At 34.8% G+C, this 17124-nt stretch overlaps 1 protein-coding gene across 3 annotated transcripts in view; it reads left to right on the plus strand.

Moving 5' to 3' along the window:
• Positions 1–17124, plus strand: part of IFT74 (intraflagellar transport 74) — an 80965-nt gene that overhangs the window by 52337 nt on the left and 11504 nt on the right. For all 3 annotated transcript variants that reach the window (XM_061200472.1, XM_061200475.1, XM_061200473.1), the window contains 3 exons: positions 10968–11021; positions 12367–12464; positions 12966–13092. In XM_061200472.1, the coding sequence (XP_061056455.1) occupies positions 10968–11021; positions 12367–12464; positions 12966–13092 (279 nt within the window). The remainder of the gene's footprint in view (positions 1–10967; positions 11022–12366; positions 12465–12965; positions 13093–17124) is intronic.

The raw sequence follows: 17124 nt of genomic DNA on the forward strand, positions 1-17124 counted from the left end.
TTGCTTCATTTGCAAATATTTTCTCCCATTCTGAGGGTTGTCTTTTTGTCTTGTTTATGGTTTCCTTTGCTGTGCAAAAGCTTTTAAGTTTCATTAGGTCCCATTTGTTTATTTTTGTTTTTATTTCCATTTCTCTAGGAGGTGGGTCAAAAAGGATCTTGCTGTGATTTATGTCATATAGTGTTCTTACTATGTTTTCCTCTAAGAGTTTTATAGCATCTGGCCTTACATTTAGGTCTTTAATCCATTTTGAGTTTATTTTTGTGTATGGTGTTAGGGAGTGTTCTAATTTCATTCTTTTACATGTAGCTGTCCAGTTTTCCCAGCACCACTTATTTAAGAGGCTGTCTTTTGTCCACTGTATATTCTTCAGGCTCTGTTATCTTCATTGTTCTATCTTTTCTCTGATCTCACAAACTGACTTTTGTACTTTGATGGTAAATTTCAATGGAAAACTAGTATAATTGCTTGGAAGCTTTGGACAGTCAAAAATGCAACATAACCCCTTTCAGTCAGACTGACCCAAAACCCAACACACTATTAAATTTTCTGTACACAGACCAGGTGCCCGGCCGGTATTGCCAGAGCTGCCACCGGTTAGGAAGCTATAAATTGAGAATTTTTCCACTTGACAATATTAAATACCATATTGTTTTTCACCCCAAGTTAGGTTGTAAGCCCTGGAAAAATTCAAACTTGTAAATTTTTGTTATCTTTCAAGGAAGAGGCAGGGATGCTCTGTTAGAAAAGTGACTGTATTTAAGCCATGGATAAAACATTCTTAAGGGAATTTTGGTTTATATTGTTAAGATACCCAGAATTTCTGAAGAGTTTTAATCACCTTGAATGTACTTCATTTTATGGGTGTGTGTGTGTGTGTGTGTGTGTGTGTGTGTTGCCTCAAATGACCATTCTCGTGTATTGTCATTAACTGTGCAAATTATCAGTCAGCATCTAGGAGGTTACCCCTTCCTACTTTTTAAAAATTTTCCTTAAAGTAGTTAAAGTTATTTTAAAGACTCCAATTAACTTATTTTTTTTAATTGTGTACTTTTTATGTACAAATCTGGTGTGTACTTAATGTGGAAAATTCAAGCAATACAGAAGTGTATAAAGTAAAAATCATCTCCTTTCTCCTCATACTCATCCCATTCTTCAGAGGTAATCATTGTTTACAGTTTGATATGTATAGCCTTTTAGACTTTTTTCTATACATGGCATATATATATATATATTTAATGTATATATATTTAATTGAGTGATACAGTTCTTCTGAGCTGAGTCTTTTCTTTTAACTGCATATAATGAACATTCTTCCATATGAGGATGTATATACTTCATTCTAAGAAGTATAGCATAGTAGCCAATGTCAGGGCTTTAAAGCCAGACTAAGAATGGTCCCTGGCATATATTTAAGTACTTATGAAAACTATTAGCTATAGTCATGTTGATATTCTTGTTAAATGGTATTAGCTGTATCCACATTGACATTAGGTTGTTTCTAATTTTTCACTACCAAGAACAATGCTGCAGTAAATAACCTTGATACATACATGTTTGTTAATTTGTATATTTCTATAGGCTAAATTTCTAGAAGTAAAATTTTGAATAGAAAGTTACTTATGTATACAATTCTGATTATTTTTGAAAATTTCTTTCCAGAAATGGTTGTACCAGTTTATACATCCAGCAGCAGTATGTGAAAGTGCTTCCTCACCAGTGCTAGTTACTTCTCTGACAGTTCACTGTTCTCAAAGGCCTGAATTTGTAGTACTACCATGATCCACGAGGTGGAGCTCATTTTCTGGACCTCTGCATGCTCAGTCAAGGCTTAAGGAACACAGTTAACAAAGTACAGTCACATTTCTCACCAAGAAGGATTTTTGGGCATTATTGCTCACTACAAATTATTCCTTCAATTTTAGAGTACAGTATCTTCCCAAAGATTGATAAAACAGAGTATCATGTGGTTATTAATACAGCATAGCACAGACATCTAAATATCTAACAGCTACAGTGTGATAAATATGTATCATAATAGAAGTATGCATAAAATGCTACAGGATCATTGGATTACTGTCCTAAACTTCAAATGCATTCATTGCAATTTACTCTATAATTTATATGCTGCTTTCAAGAGTAGTAAAAACATAAAATACAACCCTTTTCTTTGGCTTGTCTGTAGGATACTTCTTCCTACTCATAGTTCCAAGGCCCAGGTTAGAAACTTTTATTCTCTGATTATGTCAGGTAAAATAGAATTTATAAAGACAGAATAGTTTTGTTTTAGAGCACGGGTTCTGCAACCCGAATGCCAGGATTCAAATCTGGGCTGTGCTGTTTTACTGGCTGATCTCAGACGTGCTACTTGACCTTTCTGTACCTTAGTTTCCTCATCTTTAAAGTGGGGATAATAACAGTACCTACCTTCCTTTTAGGGTTACTGTGAGGATTAGATGAATGGAGCATGTGTGTGTATGACTCAGAATAGCATGCAATTTAAAAATTGCACATAAATGTTAGTTATTGGCTGTTATTATTAATGCTATTTATTTATTTATTTATTTTTAGTTTTTTTTAAACAGCTTTACAAAGGTTTAATTGACATACAATAAAGTGCACATATTTAAAGTACATAATTTGATAAGTTTTGACATATGCATCCACCTGTGAAACCATCACCACAATCAAGAGAGTAAACATACCCAACGGTCCCCAAAATCTCCTAATATGCTTTTGCAGCCTCTCCCTCCCACTCCTACCTGCCTCACTCTCCCATCCCCAAGTAACCGATGATCTGGTTTCTGTCACTGTTGATTAATTTACATTTTCTAGAATTTTATATAAACAGAATCATAACTATGTACACATTTTTCTCTGGTCCTTCACGCAGCATAATTATTTTAAGATTTATCCATATAATTGCATGTGTCACCAGTTTGCTCCTGTTCATTGCTATGTAGTATTCCACTGTGAAGATAAACCACAATTTATTTATTCATTCTTCTTTGCCTGACTTGGATTAATTATTTTTAATGATTCTATTTTATCTTCTTTATTGGTCTTTCAGTTATAATTCTTTGTTTTGTTATTTTAGTGGTTGCTTTACGATATTGTGTATATCTTTAACGTATCACAGTCTACCTTCATGTTATATTATACCTCATTATGTATAGTATAAGAACCTTGAAAATGGCATGCTTCTACTTCTCCCTTCCTGGTCTTTGTGGTATTGTCATCACACATTTTCCTTTTACATATTTTATAAGGTAATAACTACATAGCTATTATTTTTGACAGTCAATTATATTTTTAAAAGATTACTAATAAGGAGCAAAATCTTACTATTTACCCATGTAGTTACCATTTCTGCTGTTCTTCAGTCCTTAGTGTAGATCCAGATTTCCATCTGGGATCTTTCTCTTTCTGCTTGAAGGACTTTAAACATTTCTTGTAGTTATGGTCTGCTGGTGATGAATGCTTTCAGCTTTTGTGGGTCTGAAAATGCCTATTTGCCTTCATTTTCAAAAGATATTTTTGCTGGGTATAGTCAAGGTTGACAGATTTTATCTTTCAGTACTTTAAAGATGTTGTTCTACTGTCTTCTCACTTACATTGTTTCTGATTAGAAATCTCCTTTTTTTTTTTAACATTTTTATTGGAGTATAATTGCTTTACAATGGTGTGTTAGTTTCTGCTTTATAACAAAGTGAATCAGTTATACATATACATTTATCCCCATATCGCTTCCCTCTTGCATCTCCCTCCCTCCCACCCTCCGTATCCCACCCTTCTAGCTGGTCACAAAGCACCGAGCTGATCTCCCTGTGCTATGCAACTGCTTCCCACTAGCTATCTATTTTACATTGGGTAGTGTATATATGTCCATAAATACACTACCACTCTCTCACTTTGTCCCAGCTTACCCTTACCCCACCCTGTGTCCTCAAGTCCATTCTCTAGTAGGTCTGCGTCTTTATTCCTGTCTTGCCCCTAGGTTCTTCATGACCTTTTTTTTTTTTTTATATTCCATATCTATGTGTTAGCATATGGTATTTGTTTTTCTCTTTCTGACTTACTCCACTCTGTATGACAGTCTCTAGGTCCATCCACCTCACTACAAATAACTCAGTTTCGTTCCTTTTTATGGCTGAGTAATATTCCATTGTATATATGTGCCACATCTTCTTTATCGATTCATCTGTTGATGGACACTTAGGTTGCTTCCATGTCCTGGCTATTGTAAATAGAGCTGCAGTGAACATTTTGGTACATGTCTCTTTTTGAATTATGGTTTTCTCAGGGTATATGCCCAGTAGTGGGATTGCTGGGTCGTATGGTAGTTCTATTTTTAGTTTTTTAAGGAACCTCCATACTGTTCTCCATAGTGGCTGTATCAATTTACATTCCCACCAACAGTGCAAGAGGGTTCCCTTTACTCCACACCCTCTCCAGCATTTATTGTTTGTAGATTTTTTGATGATGGCCATTCTGACCGGCGTGAGATAATATCTCATTGTAGTTTTGATTTGCATTTCTCTAATGATTAATGATGTTGAACAATCTTTCATGTGTTTGTTGGCAATCTGTATATCTTCTTTGGAGAAATGTCTATTCAGGTCTTCTGCCCATGTTTGGATTGGGTTGTTTGTTGTTTTGATATTGAGCTGCATGAGCTGCTTGTAAATTTTGGAGATTAATCCTTTGTCCCTTGCTTCATTTGCAAATATTTTCTCCCATTCTGAGGGTTGTCTTTTCATCTTTATGGTTTCCTTTGCTGTGCAAAAGCTTTTAAGTTTCATTAGGTCCCATTTGTTTATTTTTGTTTTGATTTCCATTTCTCTAGGAGATGGGTCAAAAAGGATCTTGCTGTGATTTATATCATAGAGTGTTCTGCCTATGTTTTCCTCTAAGAGTTTGATGGTGTCCGGCCTTACATTTAGGTCTTTAATCCATTTGGAGTTTATTTTTGTGTATGGTGTTAGGTAGTGTTCTAATTTCATTCTTTTACATGTAGCTGTCCAGTTTTCCCAGCACCACTTATTGAAGAGGCTTTCTTTTCTCCATTGTATATTCTTGCCTCCTTTATCAAAGATAAGGTGACCATATGTAATGCTATTAATTTATAAACTGAAACTTCAATAACTTTCCTGGAGATTTTCCCAAAACATATTTGGAAAGTATTTTCCCCAGGATGTACAAGATAATATATTCAGTTTATCATCTGGTATCTGAGTTTCAAATGGCATCTTTACATTGCTGTTTTGTAGTTTCTCAATATACATACAATGAAGAAGAATGAATCATTGCTTATTGTTCAATTTGGGGATTGGTTAAACTATTCATTAGTATGGTGGTATTATCTTCAGACCAGGCACTTCAGCACCATCTGAAACTTGTTAGAAATAAAACTTCTTGGACTCTACCCCAGACCTACTAAACATGAAACCTTGGGAATAGGGCTTAGCAGATTGTGTTTCAACAAACCCTCCTGATGATTCCGACGCATGCTAAAGTTTGATAACCACTGCTTTAGGAAATAATTAAGAACTTACATTGTGTTTAGTATACATGCCAAGGATTACTCATTATACCATCTGATTTTGTGGACATTACTCTGTTGAAAGAAACTTCTTCATAGTCCTTTTTATTTTCTTTAGAAATGGTGAGGCTTTAGGCAATAATTTAACTTTTACATATTTAGAGAATTTTTATTGTATATATTTTAAATGTCTCTAGTAGATAGAATAATCAGACCTTGTCTGCATAGCTGTAAAGAAACTTTCCTGCCAAAATTTAAAACATTTTGTTGAATGTATAATTGATAAATTGGGTGAAGCTTGAAGCTAAAAGTTAGTTTAAAACATTAAACTTAGATGTACTCATTTTAGCGTACCAGTTTAGCAGTATTTGATATATTAGTTTATCACTTACTGCTATAGCGATGTGTGAAAAGTAGGTGAGAGAGAGACTGAATGTAAAAAGATGAAGTTTAATAGGACTCCAAAACTAATTAAAACTGAAGCAGGAGTGGGGGAGGAGAAAGTGCTGTAGCTTACTAAAATATGTGAAAATGTTAGAGGGGGTTTAGATAACTGCTCAGTGTGAATTCATGTGATAGAGCCTCCAGAACAGCTGGAATCCTAGATTGCATTAACAAAAGATGAATATACGGACTATGAGAAGTGTTAGTCTGCTTGGAATCCTGTTTCTTGGCATCATACTTTAAAAGGAATGAAGAAGAACTGGACTAAGAGTAGAATGAACAGAATGATAACAAGACTGAAACTATGCCACATAAGGAACACTTGAAGGTACTGAACACTCAAAGGTACTGGGATATTTAGCTTGCCTCAGAAGGACCCCAAGTGCTAGAAAGGAAAGAATCCTACCTTCCAGCAAAAGTACCTCGGTGTTTATTTTTGCCCCTCCTCTCTAATTTTATTTACTATCTGCTACGTTTTCACCTCTAAAATCAGTAGGTCTGCTGACTTGGGGGCCTTGCAGCCAGGGGAGTCACTAGCATGTGCCTTTTTGTACACTGATCATGAGAGAAGATTGGGGTAGCTACCTGTTCTGGAAAATGGTGATCAGACCCTTCTCCAGGGTCAGAACTGCTTCTCAGAGTATAAAAGCCAAGATTGCTCTGTAAGCCTTGATTCAAGAGAACATTTTATGATAGAGAGGTAAAAGAGTCAGATGACCTTACTGACAAGTGAGGAGAAAGGTGGTTATGGTGGTACTCAGCCCTTTAGTGCTGGAAGAAGAGCCTAGTTCCCTTACTCCACTGGCTGGCTATAACGGAGAGTACCAAAAAGCAATAGTGTCCTTTCTGCAGTATCGCAAGTCTTTTGTAACAGTCCATGCTTATTTCTTCTTTCCCCCTTTTAAGGGGAAAGAGGCCTGAATTTATAGTGGAAATTTTTGGGTACTTGTCTTACTAGAGCATAAATTTCTTGAAGGAAAATATCTTATTCATCTCTGTAATTCCTCCGTTACCTGTTAAAGTGCCTTGCTGATATGATACTTTCTATGTAAAAGCCTCCTGAACTCTTTTCACCCATCTAGTTATCATAGTACTTCATATATAGCTTAGTTACAGTACTTATGTTGCATTGTAACTTTTTGCTTTTGTTCACCTAACAGATTGTACACCCTTCTAGGATAGAGTGGCAACTGTCTTGTTCATTTTGATATCCCCAACACCATTATAGTATCTGGCACATAATAGGTACTCACTAAATTTGGAAGAAATAAATTATATAGAACTATGATCACATCAAATACTCAGAGTTTGAGGATAGCTCTAAAATAACCCTCATTTTGTGAACATGTCCTTTTCCTTCTCCTTTGGTCTCTTCATTGTTGATCTTTCTACAATGATTAGACCCTTTTTCTGGCCTGCTTTGCACCTCCAGTGTGATAGCTGATTAGCTTCCCCTGTCTATGATCTTGTCCTCTCTTATCATATTAAATCTAAGGATAGATTTGGTAACAAGCCCTATTTTTTACCCTACTTTAGGACTGCCCACATCTGTACATTGCCTCTCTTGAGAAGCTCAGATATTAATCCACTAACTGAGAAATCACAAAATAGAGGAGTTCACTAGGGCCCTGATCTCTTCTCTTTTTAGCAACAGTGATATGGGAGGAGGTTTTATGAAGCTTGGGAATTTGCTAAGATATATGGGAGCTCTGTCCTAACTAATCCAGCTGGCCAGCTGTATAGCTGGGAGACATTGACCAGATATGTCTTCCAGCTCAATCTGATGGCAACTTGGAGCATGGATTTGAGGGGAGAAGGAGGGAGGAATCTCCCAGGTTTCTGACTTGGATGATAAGTGTATGGTGAAGGGCTTTCAAACATAATAGGCAATACAGAGGGGTACAGACTTTGAGGGGGAAGACTGATGCATTTAATTATGGATATGCTGTGTATTAGGATGTCATGAAACGTGCCCACATGAATATATGTAGTAAACAAATGGATAAAACAATCTGAAAATTAGGAAAAAGGTCAAATTTAAGAGTTTTTAAACCACAAGAATGAGTGGAATTTCCTTGGATATAATGTAGCATTAGAAGTCAACGAAGAGCAGAATCCAGAATTTAAATGAAGAAAGGGAAAGTTATGAAGAGAAGACAAAGAAGGAATGATCTGAGAGTAAGAAAAACCAGAAAAGCCCAACCCCCAAGCAACAAAAAACATAAGCGGAAAAAAAATTGGAAGAAGAAAGGATGTATCAATAGTGTCAAATGTTACAGAGTAAGATAACTTGGAACTGCCCCTTGGATTTAATAATTAAGGAGTCATATAATCTTACTGTGAACAATTTCATTGGAATGTCAGGAGGAGAAGCCTCATTGCAGTGTCGTAAGGTCTAATAGCAAGATGAGGAGCTGGAAACAGCATGTGTAGGAAATTCTCTTAAGTTTAGAAGAGGAAAGATAAGATGGTAGTTAAATGCCTATAAAGCCTAAGATGCAGGCCTTCTTCTTAATCCCTTAATGCCTGACCAGTCTCCCAAGAGGACAACTTCTCAGACAGCCACACAAGGAACTAGGACTTTTTTAGAAACCTAGGCCATGGCAGATTCAGCAGATACTAGCTTTTCTGCTACTTCACATATGTTATATAATATTTACGAGCATATCAGCCTCCTATGAGGATATTCCAGATCATGTATGCTGCAAGCTCATATTCTTTCTCTTTGTTTCCCACCCAAAAAACTATTGCCATAAATTACTGAATGGTAACATCATTATAGGGCTAATCTTAATCTGTCTATAATGTACTTTTCAAAAAAACTTAATCATATACAAACTTTGTTATTAGTAAAACAAAAACATCTCTCCCCTTCCCCTTATAACTAATCATGCTGTGTCAGTATGCTCTGAGACCATTGTTGATCATCTAAACTGATCAGTAAAGTTGTTAATGCATCCAAAGTCTTAGAGTGAACCAAATGTTTCCCATTCGTTCTGAGTGTTCACTGGCTGGGAATTCATGACCTCTGGGTATTTACTATCCTTATACAGTAGCTTTCAGCTTTTTACTACGAGTACTGGTGGTGGGGGCCTTGACAAGGTTTTCTCTGTATAAGGGTTGTCCTCAGTGAATTTGGGAAAAATGTTTTCAGACCAGAAAGCAGAAAAGCTGTCTGCTGACCTGGGTCTCTGACTTTGCCATCACCTTTGTGTACTCGTAACTCACTTCCCACCCAAGCAAGTATACGAGTGGAAGTCCATAGCCTCCATGTAATTAGGGGCTCTATTCTGACTATCTACCTCCACTCCCTAATGCTATTGCTGCTCTAGCCGGTACTTGGCAAAACCGTAGCGCTTATAGGAGGATATATAGAGCACAGGCTGACCAATGGGTTTTAGCCTCTGGACTCTAACTATTGGCTCCCGCATTTTCTTAGAACTCTTCTTCCTAAAGTCCTTCTGAATGCCAGCTTCTTACCAGGAACACCCTTAGGAATCTCTTATTCTCTCCATCTTTGCTGGGCATTGTCTTAGTAAGCTTCCTTTGTTTCTCCAGAATGCTAAGGTCTAACTGACTTTAATGGAGAAACTGTACAGATTGGAGCAAGCACAAATTTATTCTGCTTTCTCTACCTGGGGCCCTGGGAGCACAGGACTGCAGCCATCTCACTAGTTCAGGAAAATAGCCCTGGGCCTCCAAATCTCAATTTCTGTTACACTGAAAATCCTGTTTTTCTAAAATAATCATGATCCACCTCTACTAATGGTCCCTTTATGCAGCTAAAGTGTCCGATTTCATCCATCTGTACGGGCCATGGATTTTTGCCCTTTTAATCATGTCTTTTACATATATTAAATGCAACATGTCTAAAACTGCTGCAAGCAGTTTCTTCCTCAATTTGCTTTTTATTTATTTATTTTTCAGTACCACAATGTCCTCGATTGCCCAAGCCAGAAACCTGGGAGTCATACTTGACTTCTCCCTCTCTGACCCACACCAAAATCCTCACCTCACTCTGGCTCTTAAACGTCTCAAATGAAAATCCTCTCCCTTACATCCTAATTGCCACCAGGCAGTCTTCATCTTTCATTTGGATTACTTTGACAACCTCCTAACTGGTCTTATTGCCTCCACTCTTACTTCTCTTTTATTCTCCAGATCAGAAATGCAAGTTGATAATTTTATTCCTCTGCTTAAAATTCTTCAGTAATCTTTGCCCTTAGGAGAGAATCCAAACTTTTATAACATGTGTCTTATAAGGTCTCTCATAACCTGCCTCATCTTTGTGCCACTTTTTCACTTCACATTCTCTGCTTCAGAACTCTTTCGGTTTTTTGTGCTACCATATTCATCCTCACTTTCATATTTCTGTACTTATAATGCTTTGACTTTCAACTCCTTCCATATTTTGACCAAGTGACTCCTATTCATCCATTCTTTATAATGCAGCTTAAATATTACTTCTTTAGAGGAAAATTTCCTGAATCCCTGAACTAGATTAATTGTCCTTGCTGTGTGCTGCTATAACACCCTTTACTTTCATATGATAGCACTTAGTACATTTTAACTGTTAAATCTCTAGACTTTAAGCTCTGTAAGGGAAGTAACCCTGCTATCTTGTTTGCTGTTATAAGCTATTCAGAGATGAAATGAAATTTCGTGGGAGCTTATGTTTCCCGTCACCAGTGTGTTCATGCATAGGTTGAATAGCTCCAAGTTGGAAGTGAAATAGAGAACCATTGGAGAGTCTTTAAGTCCTTTCCAGTCAGGGGTTTGTTCTTTCCAAATAGTCAAACATACATATATATATATAGCTGTTTTGAAAGACCCTGTAAGTCAATGTAAATTAATTTCACCTAATTGAAAATACTCAATATTTAATGACTAATGGCATACGGAGAACCTAAGAGATATTTCTAATTTAGAGTACTATATCTTGAGTTCTTGAAACTAATGTTAAATTTTTTATCTCTTATAGGTGAAATGAATCAGAAGTACAAGGAGCTAAAAAAAAGGGAGGAAAATATGGACAGTAAGTGATAATCTTAAAGATGTGAAAATATATTCTCAGACAGTTGTTCATTTATCCTGAATCAGAGATCTCATTTTGAGAAGATACAGTGACTAATAATAGAAGTGCAGAAGTGTGGACATTCAAAGCATTTGCCTTGAAGTATTACTAAATATCTAGCATAGTTTAGATGGGTAGAGAATTCTAGAAAGATTTTGTACATGTGTATGTATGTGTATGACTGTATGTTAGGGATAGATTCTAAAGCTAATACGTACATTTATAGTCTGTATAGAGAGTCTATAGACCACTCATTGATTGTTGAATGTTCTCTTTTACATGCTTCACCTTTAATATCTTTCACCTTTTTTTAAGCTTTTCATAGTACTTATCTCATTATTTATTAGCCCTCACCTCTGATTTTGTTTCTTGGTTCTATCACTAACTGAAGCTTTAGTAGCCTTCTATTGTAGCCTCTCATTCACTTTTTTAAAAAATCTGAAAAAAAAATCTGAATTTGGCTTTGTAAATAGATCTTCACTTAAACTTATGTTGTACATTCATAAGTTTATCAAAATTGACTATATTAACGATTACTGGTTTCCTTTTTAAATTATCATTTTTCTAAAATCTGATATTTTTATAGGTCTGAGGTCAATTGTTACCTTCATAGAAACATGTTATAAAGCAGTAATTACCAACTCTGGCTTAACGATATCCCAAGATTTCTTTAAAATCTCAGCAAGTACCAAAAATTATCTCAAAATCAATTTGTTGTTTCATGCTAATAGTAAAATTATTTTAAGTTAATTTTTGGAAGATCCATAGAAATATTTTAAGAATGTAAATAAGAGCAAATTATGTACTAATTCTATATTAGAGAAGAAAAAGGAGGATTTCTTAGAATATTTATTTGTAACAATAAATTACTAAACTTACTTAGTTGAGACTAATTTGGCATTATAAAATACTCAATTTTCAGGTAAAAAAGGTAGTTAGTAATATTTTCCGAAGTAAAGTTAGTGGCTAATTATAGATGTTAATTGTAGATGTATCAATGAGATCCTAGTGTAAAAACATAGGATTTATTCTCATCTCCATTTTATCAACTGTTACTTCTGAGCCTGAATTTATAAATTTTTAGTTTATTTGTATTAAGGTCATAACAAACTTTAAAAGTCTGAAAGTATGCAGAAATGTTCTTATTGAGTAATTTAGTTACCCTTGGCTTAATAAAAAATTAAACAGTGATAGTTTAAAATTTGCCTTGAATTTCTAAAAAGTACTTTTCACACCTACAAATCAGAGCTTATGTAGTGTTTAGCTATATCAGCAGTAGCCTCTCATCATATTTTTCAATTGGCAGCCTTTATTGAGACTTTTGAGGAAACTAAGAACCAGGAACTGGAAAGGAAGGCACAGATAGAAGCCAACATTGTTGCACTCTTGGAGCACTGTAGTCGAGTAAGTACCATGTGCTTGTCTTAGTGTCTTCATTATTTTTACTGTGATTACCTTTCTAAATACAACTCAAAAACTGCAGTGGTTCACTATTATGTAAGAGTACAGGATACCTAATGAGTATCTTGATTCCTCAAAAAACGTTTATTGAGCAGCTACTATTGTGTGGTACCATAGGAGGAAAAATGCGTGGTCTCTTTTCAATATTCTAAGTGTTTTAAAAATCCAGTCAGTTCCTAAAATGGAATAGTTGAATTTTTTCTACAGTAAAATAAAGCAAATGTAAAAGAAACAATTCTGAATTTTAATTTAACCTCTCCTTATTGAGAAAACCTGACTTTGAATCTCACTGTATTCTTTTATAAAATATATATATAATGAGTGATGTATTTCAAAAAAGAATACCCTTTCAAAACATCCAGTCCTTTAGCAGCATTTTCAAGAGTTTTATTGGAAAGTTAAATCAGTGGAATTTTTTCCACTTTTATGTCTCTGCAAATACAGAATATAAATCGTATGAAACAGATATCCTCTATCACCAATCAAGAGCTGAAGATGATGCAGGATGATCTCAATTTTAAATCTACTGAAATGCAGAAATCACAAAGTACGGCTAGGAATCTGACTTCAGGTGAGGAAACAACCTAGATTTTAATATCCTTTTTTTCTGTAACAAACTGGAACTTCTAAAATCTAATGTTATTCTCTTTGATTTTTTTGGAAGACTGAGGATATAATTTATGACTGCCTATTGCTGCAGTCATTCATAGGCTCAGAATTTTGTGTGACTTTTCATATCAACTTAATAGTAATTCATTGGGATATTCTCACTCATTTAACATTTATTGAGTATTTGCTTTATGCCTTTGCTGTAATTTGGGTATACAGGGATTAAAAAAAAAAAATCCAGTCTGTTTCCTCAAGAAACTTGCAATCTGGTGGAATGACAAACAAACAACTGAAGTGTAATGAAACAGTGTTATGATAGAAGGATAAGGAGCAATGGATGTGCACAGGGCTCGTATCCACTGTGGTCTTGGGTAGTTAGGAGAGGTATCCTAGAGGTGGTAATGTTTTAATTATAGTTTCAGCCATTATGACTAACGTGAGACTAGAGCAGCATTGTCCAAAAGAAATGTAATGCCAGCCACATATATATTCTGAATTTCCTGGTAGCCACATTAAAAATGTAAAAAGAGACAGGTGAATTTTAATAATATATTTTATTTAACCCAGTGTATTCAAAATATTATCATTTCAACATGTAGTCAATATAAAATGATCAATGAGATTTTACAGTTACAGCCCATCTCAATTTGGACTGGACACATTCCAGTGGCAAAAGTCATATGTGGCTAGTGGCTGCCATTTGGATAGTGCAGGTAGGGATTAGAAACAAATATACGTAATTGAGCTTAAAGAGCCTAGGATAAAGTCAAGTCAAAATGTGTATAGTATCTTTGGTTTTTTGAAGTGGTGGATTCTAACTATGATGGTGTATGGTGACTTTGAATTAGCTATGTTTTATTTATCTACTTGAAATTACTCTGGCAGTTTGTGAGATCATGGAGAAGGAAGACGCTATTTGCTAACTTAAAAATGTTGAAAGATTCCCAAAATGGAATAGTTTCCATAATATCCCTTTATCTGGAATCCCCAAATCTAAAAAAGCTCTTTACAGCAAAACCTAACCTGACCTGAACTGACATGAGGCTATTTAATTATCCTACCTAGTGTGACTGTTCATACTTTTTGCTGCAGAAGTATATTCATCTACTTGATGTCGGGTTGCTGCCTCAGACCCTGTCATGGGAGTTATATAATAATCAGTATATACACTATATTACTTTTCTAAAATTCAAAGAATTCTGCATTCTAAAACACAACTGCCTAGGAGTTTTATATAAAGGATTGTGAATCCATAAATGCATATTGAACGCAATTAATATGCAGTTGAATTTAAATTGATGATATAGGTGGAAAATTGTCATTCTGTACATTTATTTTATCTGCCCAGATTTGCTTAAAGTTTGTTTGCCATAGTTTTATTTGTATATCTGAATTATATTCCACATAAGTAGAGGAGGTGCATTCTAAATTTGATTTATACCTACTGTTGATTTAACTATGAGTATTTTTTTAATTGTGATAAAAAACACACACAATTTACCATCCTAACTATCTGTAAGTGTACAGTATGGTAGTGTTAACTATCTACACATTGTTATGCAGCAGATCTCTAGAACATATTCATCTTGCAAAACTGAAACTTATACCATTGAACAACAGCTCCCCATGTCCTCCTCTTGAGCTCCTGCTAACCACACTCTACTTTATGTTTCTAAAAGTTTGACTATTTTAGATACCTCAGATAAGTGGGATCATTGCAATATTTGCCTTTTTGTGACCAGTTTAGTTCACATCATAATGTCCTCAAGGTTCATCTGTGTTGTGACACGTGACAGGATTTCTTTTTAAGGCTGAATAATATTCTGTAGTATGTACAGACCACATTTTCAGTATTCATTCATTTGTTGGTGGACATTTAGGTTATTTCCACCTCTAGGCTATTGTGAAATCCTGCTGCAGTGAATGTAAGTGTGCAAATATCTCTTCAAGATCCCATTTTCAATTATTTTGGATGTATACAACTATGAGTGTTTTTACATCTTTATTTTCTTTTTTCTATAAGCTGAAGAATTTTATGTTTAATTATTTCATCTAAGAAACTTCTGTTTTGTGTTTTAGACCGTAGTTTTAAATTTTTCATTTTCTAAGGTCAATATTAATTCAACAAGTTTTTGCCTCCTTTAAGCTATCTTTGTATAATGGCTGTCGAGAAACATACATTTTTTAAAAGGGTAAATATCAATACCAGGAAATGAATTCAATAATCAGGACTTTGTATTCCTTTCATACTTTTATACTTTGTGTTTACATTTCTTTTAAAAACCTAGTCATTATATTTTCTCCAGAGATGTAGAATTAAAAAAGAATGAGAACTGGCTTCAATGGAGATAAAAATCCGGTTTGTTACTTCGATAAGGATTTTACTGAAAATTTCCCTTTTAAAGTTTGCATTATCTGACCCCTACAATTAATTTCATTTAGTCAGTTATTTTTAAGTGTTAATTTAAGCCAGGCATATAAATTGTTTTTCCTCTCTTTCCTTAACACCATCCCCCACAAGAAACTTTTTCTATCTGGAAATCACCATAAGAGGTTTATAATATTCTGGTTCATCTTTCAGAGATAATGAATTTTACATTCCCCTTTTGTGAACTGCCTCCCTTTGACCCTTGAAGTTATAATTGGAACTCACCTGATTTTCTTAGTGTACTCTATGCTTCTTAATGGAGCAATATCACTCCCAAGGGGGCAAAATTACTTCTTGGGGGGAGGGTAAAAAAAATTTTAGATACTAACTATAAAGGTGTGTGGCCCTCCAAAGGGTCACTGTACATAAACAGATATACATCTGTAATATAAACAATTCATGGGAGGTGACAGGGAAAACAATAGTCTACAAAAGGCTCCTTAAGGGGACAGTAATGAAAAAAAAAAGGTTAAGAAACACTGATAAACTGCATGAGTAAAGAGACAAGGAACCTGTCAGCAATAGTTTTTATATTTTTGGAAAGGAAACTCCAGGGAATAAACAAATGCGCTGATGGCAGAATATTTCAGGAACATTTCCCCAGGTCAAAGTGGTTCCTTCTGAGATTTTGCTACTATGTACACACTACTTGGTAAACTTTGCAACTTCATAGCATATCAGAAGGAACTAGTCTGCATCCTCTTCCTGTCTCTTCTCTTGGAGAAGCTTTTAGCTTTTCATGGGGTCCTGCGGTTAAAGGAAGATAAACTTTACCCTGTACCAACCAACCATTTTCTCCCTTTCTCTAGGAAAAGCAGTATATATAGTTTAAAAATGTATTTCCCTAATATATCTTTAAATTAAACTTGTAGTTAGATTTATATAACTTTTCACAGAACAGCCAAAATATACAAACTAAGTACATTTCCCATTTCGAGCATTGAAACACCATAAGCTTCAGTGACTTTGATTCAGCACTTTGATTCTCAACTTAACTATTTCCAACCCTAGTAGAAATATTAATCCAACAAAACAAAACCCTCTCAACAACATTTCAGTCCATATATTGATATATCTTTTAAAATAACATATAGTCATTGTGGTTGAAGGAAATGTTCACATTTAATTATACCAACTTAGGACAAATTTGGTTGGTAACAACCTCCTTTCTTAAATCAATGTCTTTTGAAGCTTTTTTTTTTTTTTTTTTACTATTTGGTATTTTATACTCTATGTGATTTTTGTTATATTCATAAGTAGAGAGTTGCTTGATTCTTGAACATGATATTTTTATTATAATGTCACCTTCCAGGTATATTTTAATCTTTCTGATTTCATAGGTAGAAGAGGAAGGTTTAATAGCAGCTTTGTATTGATTTTTCCATTAGAGAATCTGTATAGGTAATAAAACTTAAATTTATTAAGTCCAAGTAAATTTTGCTAAATCTTACGTGAAGAAACCAACTTACTTACTCATTGCCTGCCCTGTATAAGAGAGACATCCTGGTAAGAAGGAGTGCCAAAAATCTATGTATAAACTCTAACCAAATCCTAATCTGACTACTG

Source organism: Eubalaena glacialis, chromosome 9, assembly GCF_028564815.1.
Source record: "Eubalaena glacialis isolate mEubGla1 chromosome 9, mEubGla1.1.hap2.+ XY, whole genome shotgun sequence".
Classification (NCBI taxonomy): domain Eukaryota; kingdom Metazoa; phylum Chordata; class Mammalia; order Artiodactyla; family Balaenidae; genus Eubalaena; species Eubalaena glacialis.